The sequence below is a fragment of the Centroberyx gerrardi genome, chromosome 15, assembly GCF_048128805.1.
Source record: "Centroberyx gerrardi isolate f3 chromosome 15, fCenGer3.hap1.cur.20231027, whole genome shotgun sequence".
Classification (NCBI taxonomy): domain Eukaryota; kingdom Metazoa; phylum Chordata; class Actinopteri; order Beryciformes; family Berycidae; genus Centroberyx; species Centroberyx gerrardi.
Genome location: NC_136011.1, coordinates 18,518,984 through 18,546,778, shown reverse-complemented (window position 1 = coordinate 18,546,778; position 27,795 = coordinate 18,518,984). Strand labels below are relative to the sequence as shown.

The 27,795-nt window shown below is 39.8% G+C and overlaps 1 protein-coding gene across 1 annotated transcript; it reads right to left on the bottom strand.

The window, feature by feature from the left end:
- Window positions 1–8,824: 8,824 nt before the first annotated feature.
- Window positions 8,825–26,248, bottom strand: LOC139921458 (carbohydrate sulfotransferase 15-like). The gene is made up of 8 exons (XM_071911694.2): window positions 26,123–26,248; window positions 17,026–17,436; window positions 16,290–16,626; window positions 14,334–14,477; window positions 12,109–12,265; window positions 11,717–11,873; window positions 10,765–10,912; window positions 8,825–10,538 (listed from the first exon to the last, which is right to left on the bottom strand). The coding sequence occupies exons 2-8, from the start codon at window positions 17,404–17,406 to the stop codon at window positions 10,315–10,317; spliced, it is 1,548 nt and encodes a 515-aa protein (XP_071767795.2). The 5' UTR covers window positions 17,407–17,436; window positions 26,123–26,248; the 3' UTR covers window positions 8,825–10,314.
- Window positions 26,249–27,795: the final 1,547 nt, after the last annotated feature.

The window sequence follows — 27,795 nt, the reverse complement described above, 5'->3', positions numbered from 1 at the left end:
CTTGGCTAGGAAAACATGCTCATGCAGTACAGCTAACATTTGTTCAAAAATAAAGTGGATCTATTTGCCAAATCTACAACATCACTTAAAGTATCTAATAAGTGTTAAGACAGGGTTTCCCTCAGAATTCCTTTCAGCAGAGGTGCAAGGAGCACTGTCATTGTGAGTGTGCCTGAGCCAACATGACACACACACAGCAAAATGTTAGCGCTGTGTCACTTCTAGGGAGTCTGGTGGCTTCATCAACCTAAACCCATTTTTCTATCAGAATACATACAACCTTTCTGACAATGGGCCTCCTGTTCACGACATTAAATGACAGAACAAAAAACGGTTGGTGCTAAACGGTTCTCATCACAGCTCTCATAGACACAGATGCCCCCCTCCCTCACCCTAGACTGAGTGGTTCCAATGCACATGTGTTATGCTAACTCTACAACATAACAATCTATTCCTAACTTCCCCATTTAAGAAAGACTTTATTTTGAATTAATATAACTTCTCTTTAGTTTAACCAACTCATTTAACTTACCTAATGACACATGGTGAAGGTGTGACGTTGGCTGTTCACTCAGCACTGCAACTCAAACACTGATTGGTTTCCCTGGATTATGAACACAGTGTCATAAATTACATTCTGCTATGCACCATTGCAGGTTTGACATAAACAGTTTCCACAACCACATCTTTAACTGTACGTGCAAGTAATGCAAACAATGCAGGCATTTCTGTTAAACTCCTGACACTGTGTGGGCGCCAGTCCCGCCTTCCATTAAAAATCACCCGGACAAAATCTTTGCGCCATTAACCCTTAATGTAGGCAACGTTTCCAGACCAAAATTTGCCAATATGATAAGATTTCTGAAAGCCTTGAACCCTTTTCTTTTAGACGAGTAAAACATATTTTGAATATACTTGCAATTAAGTATAAAATCTCACTTTTGTCTGGCTTCTCCCAACTGTTTTCATATTAAGGTCTGAAAAATGGCCGCTACTCTTCTACGCATTTCCCCTGTGAGCTGTAAAGCGTTAGCCCCGATTTTATACTATATTGCAAATATTTTCACACAATATGTTTCACACGTGTAACAGATTGGCGCCCACACAGTGTAGCGCCAGTCCCAATGGAGCTAGCCTCTGACTAGCCTGCTTGGCTAACTAGCATCACTGTATCCAATTCAGGTAGGCTACAGTTCCGCTAGCTTAACGTTACGTGGCTAACCTGAATACTAGCTCAGCACGTTCAACTTCCAAATATCAACAAATCATTAAAACAAAATCTAATTTCGTGTTTAATACTTACAATTAATCCAACAGCGCTGATACCGGGCGAAACGAAGAACACAGAAGCACACGAGGCTGCAGATCCACCATTTCTGGCACGTTCCCGCACCCGCACTGACGTTGCTGACGTCAGACGCACTAATGTTGAAACTGTAGAATTCTAAGTACAATTGAATCTATAATTGTAAATTCTGGTTACTTAATCCGCAAAAATAGTTCAAATGAATCGAAAATTATTAGTTTAATGAACTCAAAAGTAAGAAAATGCTACAGGCACTCAAAATGTTTAAGTTAGTAGAATTTTTTTAACATATTTTAAGTTTTCACTACTTAATCCAATTAATTAATTTGAGCATTCGGGTTTACAGTGTGGTAAGAAAATAATAACAATAATAATAATAATAAACTTTATTTATATAGCACCTTTCTTAATAAGGTTACGAGGTGCTTTACAATAAAATGAGAGGACTTTAAAAAAAAAAAAAAAAAAACAGTAAAACATTAGATACAGATAATAGATAAAGGAATAAAACAAAGGTAAGAGCAAGCAGTACAAGTGTAATCAAAGGAAGGAACTAAAACATACATATACCAAACCAGAAAAGCCCTACACAACATGATGTTAAAAGACATTTTGTTTAAAATATGCTGTTATAAAAAGATTAAAAGAAGATACTAAGCAAAACAGAAAAAAGAAACCCCTGCATTACATTAGGATGTTAAAAAGGCCTTTTTATAAAAATTGAAGAAGAAGAAGAAGAGCAGCTAAAACCGGTGTGATATGTTCATATCTTTTTGAACCTGTAATAAGCTTTGCAGCAGCATTTTGGACCAGAGAGTAAGGGTGTGTTGTGGAGAGCTGGAAGACCAGTACAGACTGGGCTATGTAAACTCACACTGTGGTGTTCAGCCTGCCGTACATACAGTATGTAGTGCAGCAGCCAAGAAGGGACCCATTGGAAACTGGAACAGTCAATTTCAATCTTGAAGTGCGTGACATCCACATTGCCCCCGCCCCCCCCCCATGGTTATTTCAAGGCTACCCACAGAAAAGGAAAAAAACAAGTGCCATATCAGAGGACATACACACTCATTAACCCTGACAGTTAGATGCCACTGGTGTCAAAAGACCAAGATTAATTCCCTTAAGAAAGAAAGGAAGCAAAAGGGAGGGAGACACAGCCAGAGAGGAGGCAAGATGGAGAGACACAGGGGATTCTTTCACTCAGACTATTTTCATATTGAACTTACACTTACCACCTCCTACCTCCTCCAATCTCCATAGACACCAAAGAAAATTCTGGTACATTTATTGTATTGGTGAATAGACTCTGATTCTGATGTTGAATGCTTATTGTCACCCCTGCTCCACTTTTCTATGCTTGAAAAGCAAGTGTAAAAGTAATAATTCTAACAAATAAAATGAACACAATTAAGAAGTTAGCCTGCTATAGTCAAAGTTGATCTGTGAATCGCTTACATACAGTCAGCCACATTTCATCAATGCCTTTACGTTGAGTGAGGATCAAACTGCAAACCTCCCGCTCAGCAAGATACTTTGCATCTCCACAGTCCGCTCAGCCTACAGGACTGATATGTTAATTAGAGTACTATTTATAGTTGACTGAGGAAATTGTCCATTAATACATCATGTCTAGAATGCCATGCAAAATGTGTTACTGGCACTCCTTTTTGAAATAAAAATTTACATTTTATATTGGAAAAGCTTCATGTTTCAAGATTTCTGTTTAGCTAAGGCTGCTATTAAAACTGTATTCAGAAAATCTTGTGACATATTTTTCACATAAGGAATTCTGGCAGCTAGGAACATTATGATAACATCACAGGCCAAAATATGTCTGTCATGCCATACTGATTATTGATTAGTAATCAGCATTAATCATTATCATCATTATGCCTGCCACAAATTATACATTTTTGACTTCTTGTGGATTCACATGATACAACAACATTGTGCTTAGACACAGACCTGTGTTTAGCTACAAGGAAGTTTAGCCAAGGAAGATGAGTCAGAACTGACAACTGTAATAATAATTTCATAATATGTACAATTAACTGTAAGTGTAAAATCCGAGACACTCTTACCTGAGACAAAATGCTTTCTGCAAAGGCGAGAAGTTTTACTGGGTAGCCTCTGATCTCTCCTACTAGCCTCTAGCCAACGGTCACATCTCATTTTATAAGTGTGGAAACTATTATATTTCTCCCCCTCTATTCCGACAGTTTTTACAACTGACGGCACAATATATGACAGAAATGACAGCCGTGCAGCCAACAACAATGGCAACAGCAGATCACAAGCACTAAATACAAAGTAGTCAGTCCATTTTAAAGATTGAAATTTGCTTGAAATATGCTGAATGCTACGGCGATAGCGCCTACGGAGATATCTACTGACCAGTAGATAACTGCCACAGATATAAGTGAATGAAAGTGTATGAATGTCCAATCAATGGAAGTCAATGAACATTGTCTCCCCAAAACTTTATGATAAACTGCTCAATTCATTTCAAAAACATCTTAAAACTTTATTTTTAAGAAGAAATGTAAGGGGCACAGGGTGTATTCTAATAATAAGACATAATGGTAGGCCTATTCAAAACCATATTAATCACCATATGTGTTGGGCGTGACTCATTACAATTATGTGATTGAGTCAGAATCTATGGAGTCAGATCAGTAGAACCATAGATGTATTAAACTATGAATGAGGCATTCAAAGATGGCGGCCCATTCATTTCAATGAAAGTTGCTCACCCAGCGCATCACGGTTCTAATCTGGTTCTAATCAGAATTGCAGACTGCGCAGATGTAACGCAAATCACACCATCGAATCTACGCTCATGTGATTGGCTGAAAAGGAAGGAGACATCTGATTGGCTACAGATAATTGCCCTGTTGAAAAAAATTCATTTGTGAATCGAGTCGCGCAGGGGAGTCTCAAAACACCCACACACAAATGCAGTGAAGTTCACAAATGACAAGCAGTTTGTAAATGCAGATTCAACAGTTTGTATATAAATGTAACAACATCCAAATATGTTTTTGATGAAAATTGCAAATACTTTCAAATACATATGTTTGTGGATTTCTACTACATTTATTTAAAACAAGAAATATTTGTGTGTGCATCAGAAATATATTTGTGAACCTTATTTTTTTATATGTGGATTTTTTTTACATTTATATAAATCCCGAAATACATTTGTGAATCCTTCTGTGTGCATTCATTCCTATTGAGACTGATCTGACTCCATAGAATCAGATCTGTTTCTCTGTCTGTCTGTCTGTCTGTCTGTCTGTGTGTATGTCTGTCTAATCAGGGTAGAGATGAACCACCATATAATTGGATTAATTGGGCTGAGCGCTATCTGAATCGGAGTGCCAGATGTACGCAATTTGCTGTTCTTAGTACAGTTGATGTCAAAACAAAATGCTAGCTGCTTGATATCTGACATTAATGTGCCCTGCCTGAAAATGCCTTTTTGGCACAATGTCAATGTGGTTTGTGAGGGTTATTTTCTCTCTTTCTTTTTTAATATTCTAAATTTGTCATCATCACCGACATCATCACCATCATCACCATCATCATTCTCACTCTCATGCCAAACAGAGAGACCATATGGGTTCTACAGATTAAAGATTTAATTCCATACCCGCCAACAGCAACTGAGAGCAGCTCCAACATTTACTTACTTTTTTAACTTTGCTACTTACAGGTTTAAAAGGAGCGCAGACAGTTTTACTGGCAGACAATGGACAGTGTACTGAAAAAGAGTAGAGAATCAAGGAGCAAAATGTATATATGGACAGCAGGATGATTTACCATTATTAGCTGTCAGAGTAAAGTAAATTTTATGTTATTAAGTGTTGATTTTTCAGTGACAATTATTTGGAGTTGAGAAGTGTTGATTGAAGAGACTAATTAACTCAGGTGGCTGTGGATTTAACACTATAATGTTTTTACTCTACACAAGAGTTAAATTAACACTGTCTATTCTGTGTATTGTGGAGTTTGAAACCATAAAAGCTTTCAACCAATTGCAAAGCTTTTCATGTGGATTTAGTGCTTGTTATTTCTCTTTTATGATTGCTCACTTGCAACTCAAAGGCTTTTTAATTACTATAAGGTTTTCCTTTACTGTGAAAGCTCTTTCTTAAGTGTTTCAGTGTACCACTGTCTAAGATAAGGCATCATAAATAGCACTTAATTCACACTAGGTAAACATTCAGGGCTTTTATAATGTCCAATGTGTTTTTCTCTTCCAGGTTTCTTCACTGGTAGCTTCCACTTATGTATTAATGCTGGAATAAATAAGGCAAAGCCAATATAATAATAATAATAACAATAACCATGTCATCTGAGAATTGCAATAGTAGAGCAAGAGCAAGATCTTCACTTCATATGGAGAGGATACTTTGAAATGACAAAACTAGACAAAATTTTAAGGAACCATTAATTTTGATTGTAATTAAAGCTCATAAAATAAGAGACTGACAGTTGAATATCATACATTTGTTTGGAGTCAAAGATCAAAAATATTATGACCAATGTCATTTTATATGTCACATTTGTTTGATATGTCAAATGAGCACTCATTCAGCTAGGTAGTCCTCTGCTGTCGAGCACCAAATCCCGCTTCTTTTTAAAACTTGGTTGGAGCGTGTTGGATATACATATATTTGAATATTTGAAACAACAAAAATGTTTGCATATGCCCACTTATTTTCATGGCAATAACATGCATGGTACCGGCACTCAAAAAGAAAATCTAAGTCTTCACATCATAAACTTTAGTTAATTTTTTATTGTGCAAAAAAGTACAAAGTGCACAAGAGAACCAGCATTTTTTGGGGGGCAATTTTGCCTTTTATTAGATAGTCTACAGGAAGAGAGACAGGAAAGAGAGGAGGGATGACATGCGACAGAGGTCCCAGGCCGGATTCGAACCTGTGTCATCGCAGTTACATGGTATGTGCCTTAGACCACTAAGGCACCAGGACGCCCAAGGTCCAGCATTCAATGCACACCAGCTATAATTTCTCAGCTTCCAGTGTTTGCACAAAAATAAAACAAAAACTTAGTAAACAAAATGCAAATAAATATTGAACCCCTATGGCTTTTTTGTTTTTGGTAAAAGTTGCCAGAGCCATTGCATTAGTCGAAACGGGCTTCCTTGAAAAGAAATCAATGAAAGCCCATTTAGCACAATACACAAATCTAATTCCAGGCTTTGTTAACTGAACAACAATGTCCCTAAGAGATGAATAGTCAACACAGCACCAAATACTGAACGTTCAAGTATCTTTATTCTATAGGGTGTACCTCCTCCTCCTCCTTTCATTACATCTCTGTCCAGCATGTTCCCCTTCAGTGGCTTTGAGGGTCTAGGCTGATTTTTATTCATCACCGTCTCAATTGATTCAGTAATCACTGAGCTGAGGATTCTCCAAAGCTTCAATTGCTTTTTTCCAACATGCCTAATTTACCACAGCTCATCACTTGTGAGAAATGAAGAAGTAGTATAGTGCCAACCAAGACTAAGCAGGCAACATCTTTTAAGTAAGAGATAGCCTAATCTGTGTCAGTATACGTGAGTCCTGTGTTCTAAAAAATTGTAAGCTTGCTATTAAAAACAAGTAGAATGTGTAGTGTCATTGTACCAACAAAGACACTCGTAAGCCTACATTTCCATTAACCATACTCAACATTCATTATTCAACAGATGAGCTTTATCTTTTCAAGGCATTAATACTGTTATGAAAACAAATATATGCAAATATATAATGGGTGGAATGGGTGGCAGTAGCCTATAGGTTAGAAAAGCAGGCTTGTGGCTGGAAGGTTACCGGTTCAAAGGTTATCAGTTCGAATCCCCGGACCGGCTGGTAAAATGTGGGTGGGGAAAGTGAATTGAGTTGGTGGTTGTACAGGACAGCTCCCACGTATGAATGTGTTGAACCGTATGTAAGTTGTATTGGGACAATGGTAGAAAAGGGCATGCATGCTCAGTTGACTTTCCTTGGATGAAGGTTAGAAAAAATAAAGGGGCTAGCTCTAACCATAACCCTAACTCCTCAAAAACATGCACACACACACACACACACACACACACACATACATACTCACACACACACGTGCACACTCCAATCTCCAACACCTAAGTCCTTGACAAAATGAGAGAATGTCAAAAGACACCTTATCGGTTTCCTCCGCCTGTGAAAATCCTGGGGAGGATTACCGTCAATATCACAAGAAGGGGGCAATCAGCCATGCCTGACTAGCTTTCTTTCACTAAAGCATCGGCACCGCAATCCTGAGGCTCCTGAGACTCTGCCATTGTCCATAAGGCCAATCACATTGTAAATGCACATAATCAGTGTTAAACAATGTGATTGTCTCCTTCCAGCCTTCCTCTGTCTCCAATCTTTTGATTTTTTTCTTCAATCAGTGCAGAGACAAATTGTGACCTGTAATCTGAATGGCGTTCAATGTAGTAGTCAACCTATCAAGTGAGGCACAGTTAAGTGTTATAATTTTCTCAGATGACAGTGAGTAATTGCAGGCTTACAGAGGAGTGTTTACATGAGTAACTCAACCACGAACAGTAACAATTTAAACAAGCAAAGCTCTGATGTTCTTTTAGAGGAAGTTATTTCATTTTACAAGGGTTGGTACTCCTGATTTACTCATTTAATAGTCTCCTTGTGCAATATAGTGAGGCAGTAATTCTATTTAAAGACAAACCAAATCATTCCTAAAGGCAAGAGGTGAGAAAGCAGTTCATTATCTCAGTTATAGAGTCGTTTTTCCTTGATAGAAGCAAAAGTGGCAGGCACCATAGGCAAGAGCTAGAGTAGTTTTATTTTCTCTATTTTTCTCAATGAATGTCACTGCACTGCAATCCGACTCCTTTGACTCACGCTGAAATGAAATAGAGGTAATTTACTCAACTAGTCTCAAAGAGAATATAATGATGGTAGTTTCGCCACTAAGTCCTGTGACACATTTCATTACACCATAGCGCCTCTTATTTACAAGCAAGATGACAGTGCTTGAATAAAGGAATACATTACATGATGTTTCAGAGCTCAAATGTCACATGAGCAGTACTCTACACATGGTGGATTAAATAAGGTCATGGAATATAAATAAAAGTCAAGTTAAATCCAAAAATGTATGTGTTTAATCTGTGTGTTTTCATGACAACATTGTGTAATGGCACATTGCATACAGCATCCCCAAACCCTAATTTCTATGTGATCAACCCATAGTACTTTTGTCATTACTTATTTTAGGAATGACTTAAATGCTGTTCAGCACATTTCTCAAATCAGACTGACTGTGATTTGTGGGGACCAAATTTTTTACCATTACACAGTGGCACTCTGGAAATGACAGAAGTATTCATAAAGATAAAACTGTCTTGCTTGGAAAAATATAACCCTTCATCCCCATCCTTCACCAACTAATAACACCCCCCCCCCCTTCCTCCCTTGAATCCCCCTTAAAGAGTACACACATACATACGCATACATAGACTGACACAAATAACCCTCTCACAAGCACACATACATATGTAGACACATAACACATACAGCATATCCACCCCAGCATACTTTTCATAATTTTAAGCGTAATCCCCCCAGAACAAGCTCATGTAGCCCCCTGCCCAACACCCATATTCACTTCTAACACACTGTCTTATCATCATTGTTTTTTGTATCTGTATCTGTTATTGTTTGTTTCTGTCTTTGACCTCTTTGTTTGTACCTATTTGCACAAAAAAAAAAAAAAAACAATATGAAAAGTTTCTGTTGGTAGCAAGCAAAATCACTGGACTAACAGCCATTCTCTCTTATATTATTGTGATAATAAAGCAGCTTGATGATATACCTGATGATGTACCCCCTCAAGTTTGTATCACAGTTTCCATGAAATAATTCATCCTGTTTTTATCTAGCAAGAAGCCTAAACAAGACTGCGATGAAACATAACCTGTATTGTATCCTACACTGTCAAATATCACAGTCACAGCATGGCCATGGAACAAACACTGGGTCAGTTCAATGGAGATTAATTCATGCTCTGTGGTTTAGCTGCCCTCTTGTGACTAATCCAAGAATCTCTACATGATGTCCAAATCATTGCTGACTCAAACCACTCAAGCACTGACTGTACAAAATAAACTCATGTCATTTATTCTTTGTTGTTTTAACACTGGAAAAGCCAAGCCGTGTTCAGCTCATGGCTGTTCTGATTTTTTTACTTTAAATATCTCAGCTTTCATGACTTTTCCTAGACACACTTTCTGTACAAACCAGTGCTGTAAGATTTTCAAACTGACACAATAGTTACAATTATATTTACCCACTTCAAGTGATTACTTGTTGACCTTCTGTTAGACCCCTCAAATCCATTGGCTTATATTGTTATCTATTTTGATGTGTGTGTGTGCTAAATTGTACAGTATACAAGGGAGAGTGACAGTAAAGGGGGGAGGGAGAAGGGATGTCACTCCATATGCAAGCCAAATTCAAACCCATAACATCACGGGTGCATGATATTCACTTCGGCCTATTGAGCCATGAAGTGCTCAAATCAAAACTTTATTCAATGAGCAACAGCTTATTTATTAAGCAGTGGTGGAATTGCTTTTTCTGCATTTTAATAGCATCTTAAAACACAAACCAATGAGATGTAATGTATGAATTAATGATGGACAATTTTCTTTATGCCCATCTATTTGTCTTTCATTTTTTGCCTGTTCTTTATTGTTTGGTTGTCAGGTGAGGAGATATTGACATCGCCAGCAGAGGGCATAGTCACTCAGACTTAACATTCACTTGATGAGGGTCACTCATTCTTTCAAAGGCAATTAAATATCACAAACAAAAACCCCATAAACTCCGTAGGAACTTTACATGACGCAGTATTCGACAATTCAACTGTGTATGAGTTCTCCCACTTGTAGTTTAGTTTCTTTCAATAGTTATTCCTGCTTTTCTTCATCTTGCCCCAGTTGTTCTTTCATCCATCCAAATTTCTTCAGTCCAGAGAAAGGACTTGTTGTCCAGCACGCTGGCCAGTTTGAGGTTGAAGGGCTGGTGAAATTCCCTGAGCAGGTCTCTGGTGGCGGGAAGCATGGGACCCAGGCTCCTGTCTGCCGCCCGGCGGGTGTTGGACAAGGGCCGTTTGGTCAGTTGTGCCTCCACCTGCTCCGACAGAGGACCTGCAGGGAGTGTGGGACACAATGTTTATGTTTGAGACCTTGGAAAGAACACAGCTGAGTAGAGAGGAAAAGCCACACATAAATACACAGTGAGAAAGACATCAGCTTAATTTTTCACCATAGTACACAAGTAAAAGATTTGACGTTGTAAAAATAAAGTGCTAAATTAAATGTGCAAAGGCCATTTCACCCTAACTGACGTTATTATAGCTTTACCAATACGTACCAGCACCCAAGAAATCAAAGACTTTCTTCATCGTCACTTTAAGGTTGGCTGAGTAGTCCTCCAGTCGAAGAACTAGAATCTGCTCCCTATGGAAAACTGTCAACCAGTCCAGTAGGAAGACAAAGTACACACCTAGATGAAGCCTTACCTGTGGGGACAAATAAAAAAAATCAATAGCAGACATAAGTTGAATGGTGAAAATAAGAGTAAGAGAAAAGTACAGTATTTGTTCCATGTGCACAGACATTGTATGTCCTAAAGAGGGCACCATAGTGCAAGGCTACCCATTGAGAAAATGGGTAAGGGATGGGAAAAAATGTGCCATTATCCACCAGCACAAGCTGAATCCCACAGCCTCTAACAGATTTTGAAAACTCTCATCTTATTTCTCCCTCATCCACTTCTCAAAAACCAACAGAAGAGGGAGGTAAACAGACAGAAGCTGGGATCATTTTTCTAAATACACCTTTGTGAAAGAAGTGAGTTGAAAGGATGGAATTTGTGAAACATGGTTGAGATTGATTCTGTCATTGTTCCAAGGGTTTCGGGCCAAGCTGCATGCTGATTGGTGCTCTTGCTGTAGTAAATCTCCCAGGATAACAGCACTGTCGCCTACATTTATCTGGTGGTGTGGTTGGGGCTAACTGACACAGCTCATAACTCAGCTTATTCCTGAGGGAGTGCTCCCTGATTGGATATGTGCTAAAGGCTATGGACTGACTCTGGGCAGCCAGTTAGCATTATTTTGCCCAGAATGAGAAACAGTATGAGAAACAGAATGAGAAACACTTTTCGGTACGGTAGTTCATTATATTCATTCACAACCTCTTGGAGGACAGCTGGAAATTGTTGTTTATTGGTAAGTATTAGTAAACTCATCAGACTGGTAACAATTATATTTGTGAAAATTGAAATTCAGACAGTTAAAAGTGATAACATAATTTCAACTGACCAGCATGGCATGGGAGAGGCTGGTATTGTAGACGCAGGAGCGAAGGGACCTCTCTAAAAGACAGGACTGAAACAACCGTACAGACTCTGTGACCTTCTGATGGAAGTCCTCCGCTGACTTGTTGGCCATCTTAAAGTACAGGTATTCCGAATACAGCCTGGGAGCATGGAGTTGTCAGTTGATTGATTAAACACAGTGAGAGAAGATGGGACAGGGAAACTGGATTTGGTTGGATATAGGACATATTAGTTGGTTAAATCAAATGTAATTTGAAACGATTGTAAATTACAGGTAAACCCATTAGAAGCAAATTGAACTTTGCTACACAACTACAACAAGAATATGTGTCTATTTATCAGCTACACAGGTAGATGTGTGGATGATCTCTTTACCTCTCTACTGGGTCTCTAAGTATGATGATGATTTTGGCGTTGGGCTGGACTGTGTGGATGAAGTCCTGGGTCAGGAACGGTGGCTCTGTCTCCTCCCTGTCTGCATGGAGATAGCTCCAGGCTTCGTTGTCCCACATAGTGGATGCACTAGCATCACCTGTGAAATTAGCAGACATAGCATCATTTTAAGTAGCAACAAGTAATTTGAAAATACACAGTGCATGGTTCAGTGTAATGTTACATTATGCATTATGCAGGATAAAGTTTAGCAGAATGTCAGGCAAAAATGTTCAAGGGATGTTGCAAAACTGACAAAAGTACGGTTTCCTTGTCTGGGGGCATCACTAAATGTACTGTGATCTCAGGGACAGATTTGCAACATTTAAAAACGTTATTTACTACATAACAGATTTTGTAAAACGTTATGTAACAACAGATTTAAAAAAAAATGTGTTGTGTAATTTGGCACTAACTGCTGTGTACAGCCATAATGAGGAGACTTTTACACTTCAGTAATCTTTGTTGTGACAAAACCAACGAATTAGAGCCTTCGTGACACCACATTTTGGTCAAAGAAAATCACTTTAAAGCTACACTAACCAATTTTTCAATTTTCCGTGACCGCAACACGTTTGTAAACACACACAGAAAAACTGCTGGGCTACAGAAGCCCCTAAGGACAAACCATTCATAAAGGCTAATGGCTAAAATAAACATACCTACGGAGAAATGTTGGCGGTTACCAGTCTCGCTTTGCCAGATTTTTCTCCCGCTGAAGGTTACATGTCCCGCAATGACAAGTGAAGAGGTAGGTAGCAAGTTTACTAGTTGAACAAGTTTACTCACTCGCTTCATCGATTCCGCCATTACGAGATTTTTTTCAGGGATGGGAGCATGGATGTATTATGGGAGGGGGTGAGCGCCGCTTTCAAACAGCGAGGGAGGAGACAAGTTAGTTTTAACGAGCACAGATCCTGTATAGACCCACGGCGCATGTTCAATTCTATGCACTGAAGCACTGCGACACGGTTAAATTACCTAATTCCACTAACGTTACTTAAATACCACAACCTGACGTCACCTACCGTTAAAGTTTGTAGGGCAGCGAAGACGAGTTACTGTCTGCAAATCCTCGTTACTGACTGTGGAGTGTTAAGTTTCACTTTTGTTTTCACACCGGGAGACTCTGTGGATTGAGTTCAGTGCTGCTGGTCTGCTGTCTGTACATCTCCAAATTACAGACATGACGTGATGCGCACATCAGGTGCATTAGAGATCGATTTAGATCCATTTCTATACACTGAGCAACTTTTGATTGTGTGCCTCTGTATGGGAAACACTGCATCTCACAGTCAAAACGCCCTCTAGAGGCGATCTGACGGAGCGCATCATCTCACTAAGCGTTACCTGACTGACTGACTGCCTGACCTGAATTTGGCTCGTGATGCCCTCAGGAAAAAAAAGGAAAAGCTACTTACTATGACAACACGCTTTAGAAAAGAGGTGAAAACAACACAGCTGGCCTGCGAGTGTGGCTATTTGTTTATATCATTACGTCTCACGGAAATCTCCACATAGCACACGTTAGTTTCAGGTTATGGGTTATGGGGTCTGAAATCACTTATTGCAGGTTTAAATATTCAAGTCAGTGTTCAACATTGTACTTATAAGGATGAATACTACTTAATTTCAGAAGTGTTATTTCTGTCTGAGAACAATTCAGTGTTTATTAGTGAATATTCACTACTGTCTCTCATAGCGAGACACAAGAGAGTGGAATTTCAGTCACTGCATAATATATGATCACTGATGTACAGCAGCACAGAGGATGAATGAAAGGTTGTCACACTACCCAGGGGGGTGTAAGATTCTGGGTACATAGACAAACTGGACTGTCTTGCTAGGCCATAGAATAACAGGAATAAAGTGAATTCCATAAGAGTGCTGTTTCCCTTTAGTAGTTCATATGGAGCATCAGCATTGTTGTGCTGCTTAGGTCAGAGCCAATTAGCAGAAATCCATTAAGGACATGAGTGATGACAGAGTCAGAGTCAGGCTTCAATTCTCTGGCTGTTCAAAGGTCCTCTGCAGTCAGTGAATACCAAATGAAGATTGTAAAGACAATAGATCCTTTCATCTGATACACAGAGCTTACTTACAATGCCCAAACACCCCCGAACACACACACACACACACACACACACACACTTTGACGTGTGTTTCACCTGTTATGAGTTGGAGTTTGGTGTGGTCTCTGGATGAATTTCCAATCAGTCCTTCCTGGATGTTGTGGGCTGCCAAGTCAAATAGATCCAGGTAATCCTCCACTGAGAAATACTCCTGGGAACCACCCTTGAAACGGATATAACCTGCACCACAAGGTACAGCAAAATTACACTCATTACATACTCATATAGTCTAATTCACCATTTTAATTCACATAATGACTTGTAAAACCTTTGAAGCATAATATAATGAACCTCACTCCGAGATCATATCAAATTCAAATTTTTAAAAGCCACTGTTATTGGGGAAGACTGCATTTTCATACCTGTGTGAAGGTTTAACTTAAGGTTATTCAAAGTTGAATCAATATCTCAGACCTAGTGACTAAGTGGCAAAGGGTGGCCAGGACTCAGCACAACTCTATTCTTTTGAAACGACAAAGAAAGACATCAAAAACAACTTCATCAGCACCTTGAGCACCAACAAACTCTACCACTGCTGCTGCAGCTGATGGAGCTTGCAATCAATGGGATCAGTGTCAATATCTGAGTGTGATCTGACTCCAACACTGGCTCTCACTACCAGGATGCGATACAGTGTAAACCACTCAATTAGTGGATTCACAAGAGCACCACTCTCAGAAAACAAGATATGGGGATTTAGCCTAAAAGGGTACAAATGGTTGTGGCTGGGGCAGAACCCTATTAGGATGCAAATATTGTACCCTTAGAAACAGTCCATATTTGTGCCCTTATCGCCTGTACATCTAGAGCCTGTTGTAAGTTCACGACCTACACAACCTCTCTGCTTATATAGTACACACACGTCCAAGTTTGCAAGAGCCCTGTCCAAGGTAATACTGCATTTATCCACAAGGGGGAGCAAAGCCACGAGTCTGGAGCATGGGAGTATTATATTATTTGGAGCACTGACATAAGAGCAGGGTGTTTAACGTTAATGTAGAGGAATGTGTACTTTTATACATTCTTCATCACCACCAACGTGTGCCAGATCAGCCAGTGTCTCTTCTGACTGAGCCACCGCCGTTTTCATTTGTTTACACGGGAAAAGACGTCCTCATTGGTAGTTGTTCGTGTAGCAGTATTTTTCATTTAGCACCCCTACCTGAAATGCATGATATTGCAGCAGACGTTCGTATCACATTAATTTTGGGCTACACATTTTGCTACATAAGAACACGAGAAATGCCCCTTGCATTGCCCTTTGCATCATGGCGTGCGTTGCTTACATAGAGTATGTAACGGGCCTAAAGAAAGAAAAACAATTATATAACCCAAGTGAGAAAAATGCACTTTGATGCTTCAATACAAAAACGTATCCTTTGAAAAGGTACAGATATGTCCCTTTAGGGGTCCCACCTCTGAGACAAGCCATTTTGTACCTTCAAGTGGCAAAAGCGTACCTTCAAATTCAATATGTGTCCCTTGGGCTGACAGAAATGTCTGTGTACCTTTTTTAAGTGCAAAAAAGCCTGAAGCCTACCTAGCCTTTGAGGATACATTTGTGACAAGTGTACCCGTACTGTACCCCTTTTTCTGACAGTCGAACATCAAGAGGTTTTGGTACTATCCACCACCCACACAGCCCAACAGAAGCGTTAAAAATCACTTGCAGATTAAAGGATATATCCACTAAGAAAATAGCTTTGGTATTATCACAAACATCAGCATTATCACATAATGTAGGAGTACTGTGTAAATCTACTTTCTGCTTGGAATATACTGTATCTGTAACTGCTGTTATTTTTACATGATGCTTTATATCACAGTCTGAACTTTACTGTTTTCTCTCACCTGCCTTTCTTGTTTGTTGCTTTCCTTTTCTTCTTTTTATAATTTTACATGATTATCTGTCAATCCATCACATGGCATCCACAAACTTTAGCTAAAGTCATTAAAACAATCAGAAAATCCCTCCATCTCCAGATGACTTACCAAAGCGTTTCCTGGTCCACCAATGTGGCTCCTTCAGTGCGATGAACTTGACTTCTGGATGCAGCAGCAGTCTGTTGAACAAGTCTGTTGTGCCACACTTAGGTTGGCCAATGATGTAGAAGTATGGCAAGCAGCGCAGACGATATTGTTTGCCATCTCTGTGGTACAAGTGCTCCTGGAACTTAGTCCTCAGATAGTCAGATGCTGTTTTGAAGCTCTTGTGAGTGGTGAACAGGTTCCCTCTGTATGGATCAAAATTAGTTTTAGTGGAGAACTCCTCATGCCAACAAGGGTTCTTGATGCCGGGTAGGAACTGGCGAGGAATCACAGAGAACAACTGTGGAGTGGAACACAACAAAATTAGGTAACAGGTTAGAATTTCCTTTGGGCAACACAAAATAATGTATTTCTTGTGGTCATGTGTTAACATTTACCAGTGTAGACTGATTCGTCCTTAGCCAACATATTGTTGCTGTCAAGTAAAAACCTTGCATCCCTTGCATATCAACTTTTGATGAATTAAGAAAAACAGCCTTGACCATAGCTTAGTTCTGAGTTTGTTCAACTGGTTTTGAAAGGGTTTCATAAGACCAAGAGTGGTAGAATTTTCTAGAGTGGTGGAATCCTTCAAGTGAAGTTAAAACATGAAAATCAGCAAAACTGGATTTACAAGGTTTTCACATGACAACAGTGATATGCAGTCAACATGAGTCAAACAATGTATCCACACACTTACATGGGAGTCTGTTCCAATTATATCCTTTTCATCAGGCATCTTCCTGGGTGTGTATTCAGCTTTCGAGCTGATGCTCTTCACTTGCAGTTTCATATCTATAAAATTCTTTTCAGAAGAAAGTTCAGGTGCAACTGTGCTGGTTGGGATGACCACAGGCCTAAGCTGAAGGGGAGGCGCGGTGAAGTGAAGTCCCTTACTGTCCCAGGTCAGGATATAGGAAGCCGTGATGAGGAACATCAATGTCAAGCCCAACAGGAAGCTAACCACTTTGACTTTTGAGATGCTCCTCAGACTGGCCAGCAACGACAGAGGAACGCACTCCAGATTTTCCAGCAACTTTGCGTGACTGAAGTCAAAAAAGGGCGTCTCTAATTTTGACATCTTATGCTCTGGGGTCTTCAGCAGGGCCTCCTGTGAATCAAAAACAGTTGTTAAAACACAGAGCATGACTCTATATTTTTTGTTTTGTTTTGTTTTTTCACTAAAGGTGCAGCAGCATAGTTTCCTTTGAGGTATTTCATAGTAATTTTCCATAATTCCGAGAGAGGTGGTATGTACTATTCTAATATTAGAGGATTTGAGGGAGCTTTACTCCGCCTGTGAGGCATCATAGCAAGGGTCACTTCAAAAAAAGTTTGAGGTCAGCTGCAGAGTGTGTGGTCTGCTGGATGGAGAGCCCTCGCTTTAGGATGAGGACTATATAGTGTGTGTGTGTGTGTGTGCAAAGACACCCTCTACTAAGAGACTTTCAAGGTCAGCATAATAGTTAGTCTGTAATTCAAAACTAAAAACACACGTTTATTCCCAGCGAGCTAAAGCCCCGTAGAGAGCTATATTTTGTTAACCTGAAAATATCACTTTTCAAGATCAAGGGTTTACACACGGCACTGAGTATGTATTGATACAGGTGGACAAGCATTATGGCAAGTGCATGGATTTTTTTCCCTTTCCCACCACGTGAATAATTAGAAAGTAGCAACTATTATTTCTAGAGTTGTGTGCTGATGAATTCCAGACACAGAAGCGTAAAACATTTTTAAAACACTTGCCTCACATTTCCTCAGCCAGTAACCTAGTTCTCTTTTTTTGTCAGAGTTTGTAAGATTAACAATCCCACTGGAGCCCGAAATGAAACCCTACACCAATTCTAGAGAATTACACAGAGCAGAGCACTATCTAATTTTACAGCGTTATTTCTTACTGCACAGTTGCTGTGACATCCACAACAGAGGCCTGTTAAAGTGGAGCCACAGAGTGACATCAAATCATCAGTAATACCATTAAGGTGCATAGCCAGAGTATATAAAAGACCATTCCACTTATGTGACCTCCCTTAATTTAGAAATGGGGTCCCCAGAAATTAATCGAACTGAAATTGTAGCAATAATATCTGATCATTCTTGTGAAATGAGAAAAACTCCAACAAACTCACAACCATTTTTGGATTGCACAGAAGCCACAGAAGTTAAAGCCAAGATGTCTTTTGTTATAATTGTAGGGTCAGCTGTCCCTTTAGCCTATTGTAGTTGACACCAATAGCAACTTTAGAGATTATTGTAATGTTGTGAACTAGCTACAAGCCTAAGTGACAGTTGGTGACTATAGCTGTGTTGAGAGCGGGGGTGGAAGGGGTGGTTCTGGGACGCAACACCTTACTGTTGATCCTTCTGGAGGTGTCGTGGGCCTGATTTAAGGAAATATCAGTAAGGGAAGGTGCCCACTTGATAACCCCACGCTCACACACTAAACCCTGTAACATCAAGATTAGGTGGTTAGTGAATGGTGCTGCCTGTCTGATGATCCTGTAGATTTATGACATTGTAGCCTGAAGTCCTCCTCTGTCACCAATTGTGGGTTAGTACATCATTATTTTGACATTTTAATTGGGCTTCTGTATGAACACTTGCCCTGGATTCTGGCAAAAGGGATTGTTACGACACATCCTGTGTTTTGGTAAATGTATCAACATCATAACAGCACAATTAATTTTTGCATAATAACCAAATCTCTATAGATATCAAAGTCAAAACTTCAATTGATTATTGATTAATGTGGGGCACTAATACAGTTATAATATATATAAAAATATAATATTAATTTAATATCATAGGTGGGACTATCACCAATGACCTATCACTTATCCCTTTGTTTTATTTGCCCACTCTGGCACACCACAGAGAGGAGGTTAGCGGAGTGGTTAAGGCACTGGTCTTTGATAGATGACAAGAATATGAGTTCCAGTCCTGATGTACTGTGATCATTTTGAAGTTTCATGAAAAGTAAATCAACACTAAATCACATGCAGAAAACTCACAGCAGGTGTTTCACATCATCTGTCAATGGCAAAATACCTGATTTGCCGTCACTGATTGGGGTGTGGCCACAAGTTTCAACCCATAGAGAGCAGTGCAGCAGCTGCTGTGCCCATGTGATTTAGTGTTGATTTTATTTGTTAATGGAGAGCACTACAATGTTCTATAAAGTGATTAGCACTGTCAATCTGTCAATCATAGGCTGCAGTATCACAATACTTCTCCCTTTAGTTAGTTTCTCCTCAGTAACACCATAACTGGTGTTTCTAAAGCATCAGCCTCTAATGTGGAAGGTTGTGGTTTCAAATCCAGGCTTGTCCTTTCCGAAGTCAGAAAACGGCAAGAACAAGGAGCATATTTTCCAATAGAAAGTTTGGCCATTGTGAATAACTTCAACAATGTGGTTGCAATGATATGATGAACTTGACAGAAGTCACGGGCCAACAAAAAACTTGCCATATCTAATCGACTACATGTGCAATTATCACAAAGCTTGCCACTTTGTATGTCCATAACGTTTTCTTTTCAGCACACTATAGCACATTGTCTTTTCAGTGTGCTAGGACCTCGCAATCGCCATTTGCAGCTATATTTTGATCTGGGTTTTTTTATCTTTTGTAAAGTGCTTTATAACTGTGTTTTGAAAAGTGCTATATAAGTGAAGATTATTGTTATATTATTATATTATGGCAGGTTTTATTGTATTATTCACAATAATATGGATTATTGTTCCATGGTCCTACTCACCAAGGTCTCATCTCATTCATGCTTCTGTATCCTGTCACTTCTATAAATCCAGGTAATTATTATCCTCTGGTTTCTCTCTACTATTGTATTCATTAAAGACAATGTCTGGTTGGGGCAAAAATCCAAAGTGTGAGAGAGGAGAGAGATTGGGAAATGTGATGGAGGATAAGGAGGATGGTGAGAGTCAAGGGTAAAGCAAAAAGTGGAGCAGTGAAGCAGCAGACATGAGAAAATGAGTGTGAGAGAGAGTCGAGGAGACAACCGTTGGACCTCCTGGGTCTAAAATCGATCTGTGGTGGGAAACAAACAGCAGGTGGGGTTGACTGAGATAAAAAACTCACAATCCAACTGACTGAGAATAAAAACCTGGATACATCATTGCATTAGATGTTTCTGTTGTCCTAACTGCACAAAATGCCAAGACTGATCCGGTATCAAAACCAGAATGGGATATTACCCACGTTGCTGGTAGCTGTGTGATGGATTGTTTAGGCTACATTGTGAATTTGTTGAAGATTATCTGAAATCTTGCAGACTCCTGGCTGCATTCTTTGAAGTGGCAAGCCATGATGTAATTTCATCCAGCAGCACACAACACATAAGTACACATACACACATATACACACACCTTTATTATCAGCTACCTTGACAAATGGATCAGGACAAGACCGTCTCATTATGGCAGCACATGGCATATGAATGATCCATTCCACATGAGTTAAACATCAGCCATGCGGCTTTGTCGCTCACAGGGCCATTTCAAAGGAATGAGTACGCGCAAAGCCCCATCACACTCAGCAGAATACCTGATGACCGCAAATATTCAGTCTTTTAGGATCATGCTGTGAACCCTGAGATAGAGTGCTTTTATTTTACTATTGTACTGACAAGAGCCTTCTCTCCTGCTTCTCCCATATCCTGTGTTACTCTGTCTTCCAGCTGCCCTGACAGAAAAATGCAGTACTAATTAACAGGGCTGGCCACATTCTTTTAATCAAATAAAATGCAATGCTATAAAACACACATTCTGGCATCTGAATTAACTGGATGTCAACACACTGAGTGGGTATGTGAACTGATAAAGCATGTGAATGGAATTCCCTTTTCCTCTGTAAACACAAGAGGGTTCCCTGTAGGCGGCCAGTGTATCATCTGCCACATTTCTTTGGGTATGTGCACAACACGCAGCATTATATAGCCTACTCGTGTCAAAAGCGTAAAGAGAAAACCCCACACACAGACACTCTCCCATGCACACACACTCCATTTCCCCTATCACCTCTCCTGCAATTTCAAGCCCCCTTTTTCCTCCTTTGTGCTTCCCTCTAGTCCCATTTCCCTCAGACAGCCTGAATGTGAGATTTAGTTTGAGACAGAAGACACTGTGACAGTACGATATTAAAAGTTGATTGCAATTAATATGAAATTGCAGATTTCAGAGGGCCTTTTTTGCATCTGTTTGAATTATTCATTGGAATTGTGTCTGAGGCGTTAAATTGGATGCAGGTTATGCAATCACATGGGGGCTATGTAAACTCCCCTTACACACAAACACGTAGATACACACAACACACTGTTTGCCTGCCCTTCACCCTCTCTCTTTTCCACCTCTCTATCTGTCTTTCTTCACAAAACGATGCCAATCAGCCTCTTCCCATTCTCTGCTACAAAGGTAAGAGCATGAAAACAACATGCACCACTGTCGGCATCCCCGTAGAGCTCTCCTTCCAAAGGCAAAATATGCTATTACTGGAGATGTATCTGTCTGTCTAATGCAGCGCTCTGTTCAGCTTCAACATTGTGAAATCTGAGCATGAAATTGGTTCTACTATGCCTTGAGAGGATGAGTAGAAATGACCACAAATCAGTTAAAGTGAAGAGACAGTCAGTTCTATCCGCATGATGCATCTGAAAAGCAGCACATACACACACATGTACGAGCCTTACTCCTGAGACAAGTTTTAATCATGTCTTCATGTTTATAACTACGTAAACATGTCCTGACCTTGTACAGTACACACTGTGAATAGGTCTTGGCTGGGTCCCAGTGTTGAGAAATGGGAGGCACACCAATTCCACAAAAGGAAATAAGACAGTGTTCCCGTTGATGGGGAAGTCAAACAATGATGGATGGGAACCCGAAACTGAACCACAGTTAGAGAAAAACTTTCTCTATCTGGGAAAAAAATAAAATTAAAAGTCAAAGTCTTTTGAAGGACAACAAACAACAACCATTCTCTACTGAGAGGTACTTGGCCCCAGGTTTTTTTTTTTCCTCTGGCCCTCTTCACAGACAGCTTTTGGATGAAATCTTGGCAGGAAATCTAAAAGCTCCCTGAGAAGACAAATACATCAGGAAGACTTGTTGTCCTCCCTTTGCATTTCACTTCTCACTGAGAGAGAAGAGGAGCGCGTTGATTTTCTATGTCAGGAGGGAATGATGTATGCCTGCGCAGGAATCTGACTCCTTAGCCTGTTAAATAAGCAGTCTATTGAAGTCAATAGTGCAGTCTAAACAAATCAGGGACATCCTAGAGAAATACTAGAAGCATTAAACCTCTAAACCATAGTGTTGAACAATGGTGTCTGTCTTGATCAGCCCAGGTGACCACAGTCCACCTTGGGGACATCTGGAGTGCAGATGTGGTCCTCAGCTGAACTGTGCTTGCGTCTATTTGTGCATACATGTGCGTATATGTTTGCATGTGTATGTTTTTCTTTTGTAGCAAAAGGGTGTTTTACAGTGCCTTAAAACCGATGTGACATTAATAACAAGCAGAGAGAATTTAAAACGATTCTCCTACTGTTTAACAGGGGGGGATGTTCGGAGGCAGAAGGAGAGGGCGGGGTGGAGGGCTTGAGGTGGATCTGGGTTCAACCTGGGTGGGCAGGTTGAACCCAGATCCACCCCGGGCCCTTCAAATTATAGCATCATTCCAAATACTACGAAAAAGGTTTAATTTCATTTTATTTTTTATTTTGTAAATGAGATTGTTAAAAAATTATGGCAAGGCTAAGTGATTCTCATCAAGACCATCCTAGGCAACAGCAGGACCATGATGGACTTGCTAGGGCCAAGACCAAATGCTCATAACACAAGATTAAAAAAGATTAGTTTGAACTTATAGCCCAGTTGAGCAGTCATCTCTTTTGGCACAAAGATGCAAGAGGAAGCATATAGATTATTTTGAGGGAAATTACATGATTTAGTTAATGAGCGAGGTTTTTGGAAGCTTGGTTTGACATTACAGTGGAGACCAGGTTATTGATGTTTGTAGATAGCACTCCTAGACTGTGGTCTAAAATGGATACAGAACTGCATGTACTGATTCCTTGTTAGAGAGGATAAATCATGGTGGAACAACCAATTACATCTGAGAGAGGGAATCTTTCTGCCTGATCACTTTCTGCCTATGGATTAACTTAATCAATAGCTCCTACACACAACGGACAGCTGGGGCTTTGGTTAGCAACCGAAGCTTGGTGTTATTCTCTGTGTATCTGACACATGTATCTTCTTGAATTGGAATCAAGAATCATTTGGCTGCCAATTATGTTGTTGAAACGCTTGGAGACACAACCTGTCAGCACTGTGTATTTTATTCTGTGGGATGAACTACTGTAAATCTTGTTTGCACACAGAAACAAAAAGACGCTACAAGTACTGGCTTGATATTTCTATGTACTCTTCCATGTCACAAGCTCTTCACATGTTGATATGCTTCTCAAAAAGGGTGATTGGTAAAACTATTATGTTCATACTTATTATATTATAAAGAATTATAACGCATTCATGATGAGTTATATTACAATCATAGTGCTTTATAAACATAAACTATATCTCATGAATACTAGCACTCATAATTACCAATGTTTTCACTTGGAGCACTGCCTAATGCACATTATAATGCTTTGGTACATTAGGTACACTGTAAAAGGTTTGTCTTGGCCAGTGAATCAGACTGGGACTTAGCACTGTGTGTGCTAAGTCCCAGTCATTTTTTAACTCTTTACATTTCATGAACTTTCATTATACATGTTGTTTTTAAGTCATTTTCTGGCCAAACCTTTCAGCATGCAGCTTTAAAACCTTAGCAGCAGTGTTTTAAAATTAAGTGAAAATGTTTGTAGTATTATAAGCTGTTATATCATTTTATAATAATCATAATTTCTAATGCATTATGAGTACTTGCAGTGTACAGTATAGTATGATATAGTATACTGTATACCTATGACCATGTTCATGAAGTGTCTCATAATGACCCGTTCATCATAAGCATGTATTATGACTCATGTTACTATGTATTTAGATGTGGACTTCATGGAAACTGGCTTGCTGTCATCTCAGGTTAAAAAATTTAAACCCATATCTCTTGCAATAGAAACCAAGAGCTGTTGCCAAAACAAATTAGAATCATGCTATCCTCCCACATTCCTAATGCTCTCTGTTACAGAATCCTTTTCTTCCATTTGTGGTGGACCCCCAGAGTCTAGTCTAAACAATGATATGGCATAACTCTCTCCCTCTCCCTCTCTCTCCCTCTCTCTCCCCCTCTCTCTCTCTCTCCCCTCTCTCACTCACCCTCTCCCCCGCTCATACTTTTAACATTACCTAAGCCTTCGAACATAGTGCCAAGCCAAGAGAAACATAGCTTTGACGTCTCAGCAGCTCCAGACATTTGTTCCACCAACTCGGGGGCAACCTAAAACCTTCCTGCCCAGCAGCCCAGACTCCGGGGTTGGGTGCAGGCTGAATGAGGTTTGGCTTGGGTGTGGACAGAGTTATGGAGTGTGGAGAGGTGCTACAACTTACAGCCTCAAACTGACACTTATGCACTAACACTAGATCTTACTTACGCTCTCTCTCTCTCTTAGCTCCCTCTCTCTCTCCATCCAATAAACAATAAACACAGAAATCACAAGCATCCCCAAGCCCACCAATGTTCTAATGCTTTAGAAGCGGGCCATTGTGAGTCCACAGAGGCAGGTTTATCCAAAGGTCATCTGCCTACCTGTCGGGACCTCCGGTCAGCACACTGAGTGGTGCTGCGGCCCTCTAAACAACAGAGGAAAGGAGGGGAGGAAAACAAACTAAATGTCAAACTGTAACACCGTGTGGACTAGCATCTCACATATCCGCAGATCTCACCCCAGATATCAAACTAAGCCCCAGCAGTGTGTTGGAAAAAGAACAAACCAATCACTTCATGGCTTGTTTGTTGGGGTGCATGAGAGAAACCATTTAGGCCTAATAGAGGGAATTAGCAACAGGAATTTAACTTCTCCTAAATAGTCAGATATAGATAGGGAATGCTCTGGTTTGTTATTTTTATGCTAAACGGAATAATAAATACAAGATAAGCACAAGGCATTGGGAGCATGTATCTAAATGTTTACAGCGGTTTATCTTTGCTTCATAACATAGCCCTCTGTCAGCCCTGTTTGTGGTTCCATCTCTGGTGGGCCAAGAGTCTTTTACCCCCAGAGGAATGACACTGAGAGATCCCCCAGCTGTTCAGTGAGGGAGAACATTCAGCTCAGAGGAGGTTAGTTTATAGAAAGCATTAACAAAGTGTTACTCACACTATATACATGATGTGTTTACAGCCCAGTTTTGGCCACTTATTGAAGAAATGATATGCAAGATTATGCCAGTGGAGGCATCTTTGTCTTTCAGTTAAGTTGATGCTACTCTGGAAGCATCCACAGTATTTATGGGTTCTATGTACGGGCTGTCTATTCATAGTCGCAGCTATACTAAATTAGTGAGCGTGCTGGTCATCTTGTTAGACAACAACATAAGCCCACGTTTCCATTTTGATTTTGAAAACTGGTAAGAAGGTGCAATTATTACAAGAGCAACAAATATTAATGTCAGGATGATGGATCGAGTAACTTTTAGGTAAAAACAAAACCACTACAAGATACAGCTACAGGATAATCTGTAATTACACCAGAAACGTTACAGAATCCTGTGTCCATCATATTTTCTCACGTTAGCTTAATTCATTTCTTTGATTGAAGATTCAATTACTCACATTGAAGTTGAGTCGGTTCAGTCCAGGCGTCTCTTGTGTAGCGGTTTATGAGCCATCAAGGCTCGCAATGACCACAGTCATATCCTTCTGAAACGTAGATGAAATAAGTAATTAGCGAAAGTATCGCCTGAACGATGATGGTGGTGTTGTTGTTGGATCTGCTCGCCGAAATGCGGGACAACTGGAAATGCGGGACTTTCCGCACTCTCCATCTCGCCCAGCGCGTCTGACTCTGGCTGATCCTCCGCGCGCAGCGGACACTTGAGAAAAGAAGGGAGGTTTGCGCATGTGGATCAGCGCGGGGAACACTGGAAAAATAACCGATCTTCTCTACATTTCAACCTGGAAATGCGTTTATTGATTTTGTTTGAAACGGCGTAATGATGTATAGCATATCGCTTTAATACAAAATCAATACGTGCAGCCTACTTCTGTCATATAGCTTCCCAAACCGGTCCATACAGGAGCCATAGGGGGCATTAAGGGGATCCCAGTGGGTCCCCAGTAAAATGAGGAATATTTTAATTTCACAATGATTTAGTGCATTAGAAACGATCCCAAATGAGAATGACTATTCTGATTATATGTTTCACTACCACCAACTATTATCTCCCTATTATCTCCCTACAGTTATGCAATTCAATACTGAATCAATAATAACAAAAATCTTGGCATATGGGGGTCAGAATCTGTGACATGAATATGTGTGAGAACCCCTGGTAAAAGCTACTGCTCACAGCGTTTAAATTTCTGTGCATCATGCCTCAGTGTCCCTGAAGAAGCGCCATAGAAATCAGCAACAAACCATTCAACGCCTACGCTACACAAAGCCTGCACTTTGTTCCTTTTTATTTAATTTGGCTGCATCACAGTCTATTGATTTTATTTTCATGGCCAGACCAGACACTTTGAACACACTGTATAACACTCTAGCCTTAAAATTATCCCTAGATCATTATGTAACTTCTGTTTGGAATATGATGCACAAATATGATACTTTAGCGTATTCTGTTGATGGTAGCCAAAATGTCTGAGGGTGCTTGTAGTGAAACAAAGATGAATAAGGCATTGAACTTAAAGCGTATGACCTTGAGGACACTGGAGAATTGATGTCTTTGAAGCCAAAATATCAGTTCACCAGATTCTCGCTTTTATCTTTTTGAGTGCATTATTTTTAAGGATAAGCTGTGATTTATGCTCCAGTGACAAAAGCTGATATTTTTCTAGGCTACAGTATAAGCGGCCACTTCAAAGCATTCCTTGGTTAGGTAGTCTATACAATCTAACCTCATTGTTACTGAGACAGCTGTTAAGTGCCCTTGGTGATGGTCCTTGATCTTGAAATGATCTGTATGTGGTCATTATGTCTGTGTAAAATGATGGAGAATTTTTACTCCATTAGTTATCATGACTCATTCTGTAAGTCTGCATGAATAACTGGTAATGTTTCACTATGATACATTGGGCCTAATGATAAAATCACATGCACTGTTAAGATAAAATTGTACCATTTCACACATGCAGTATGTATGTGCCTATATGATGGTATTGAAATGTCAATCAAATTTTTCTAATTTTCCTATCATCATTCCAAAAGGCTCTGGTAATAACACTCAAAGGGAAAATACTCTTATACTGTTATATATCTTCAATTTGTGATGTTCAGTGCATCC

Coding starts and splice junctions, on each gene's coding strand:
- LOC139921458 (XM_071911694.2), bottom strand. CDS start 17,406: ATGTCAAAATTAGAGACGCCCTTTTTTGACTTCAGTCACGCAAAGTTG. Junction 14,478..16,289: donor GTGGACCAGGAAACGCTTTG/GTAAGTCATCTG, acceptor CTTGTGGTGCAG/GTTATATCCGTTTCAAGGGT. Junction 12,266..14,333: donor CAAACTCCAACTCATAACAG/GTGAAACACACG, acceptor CTAATTTCACAG/GTGATGCTAGTGCATCCACT.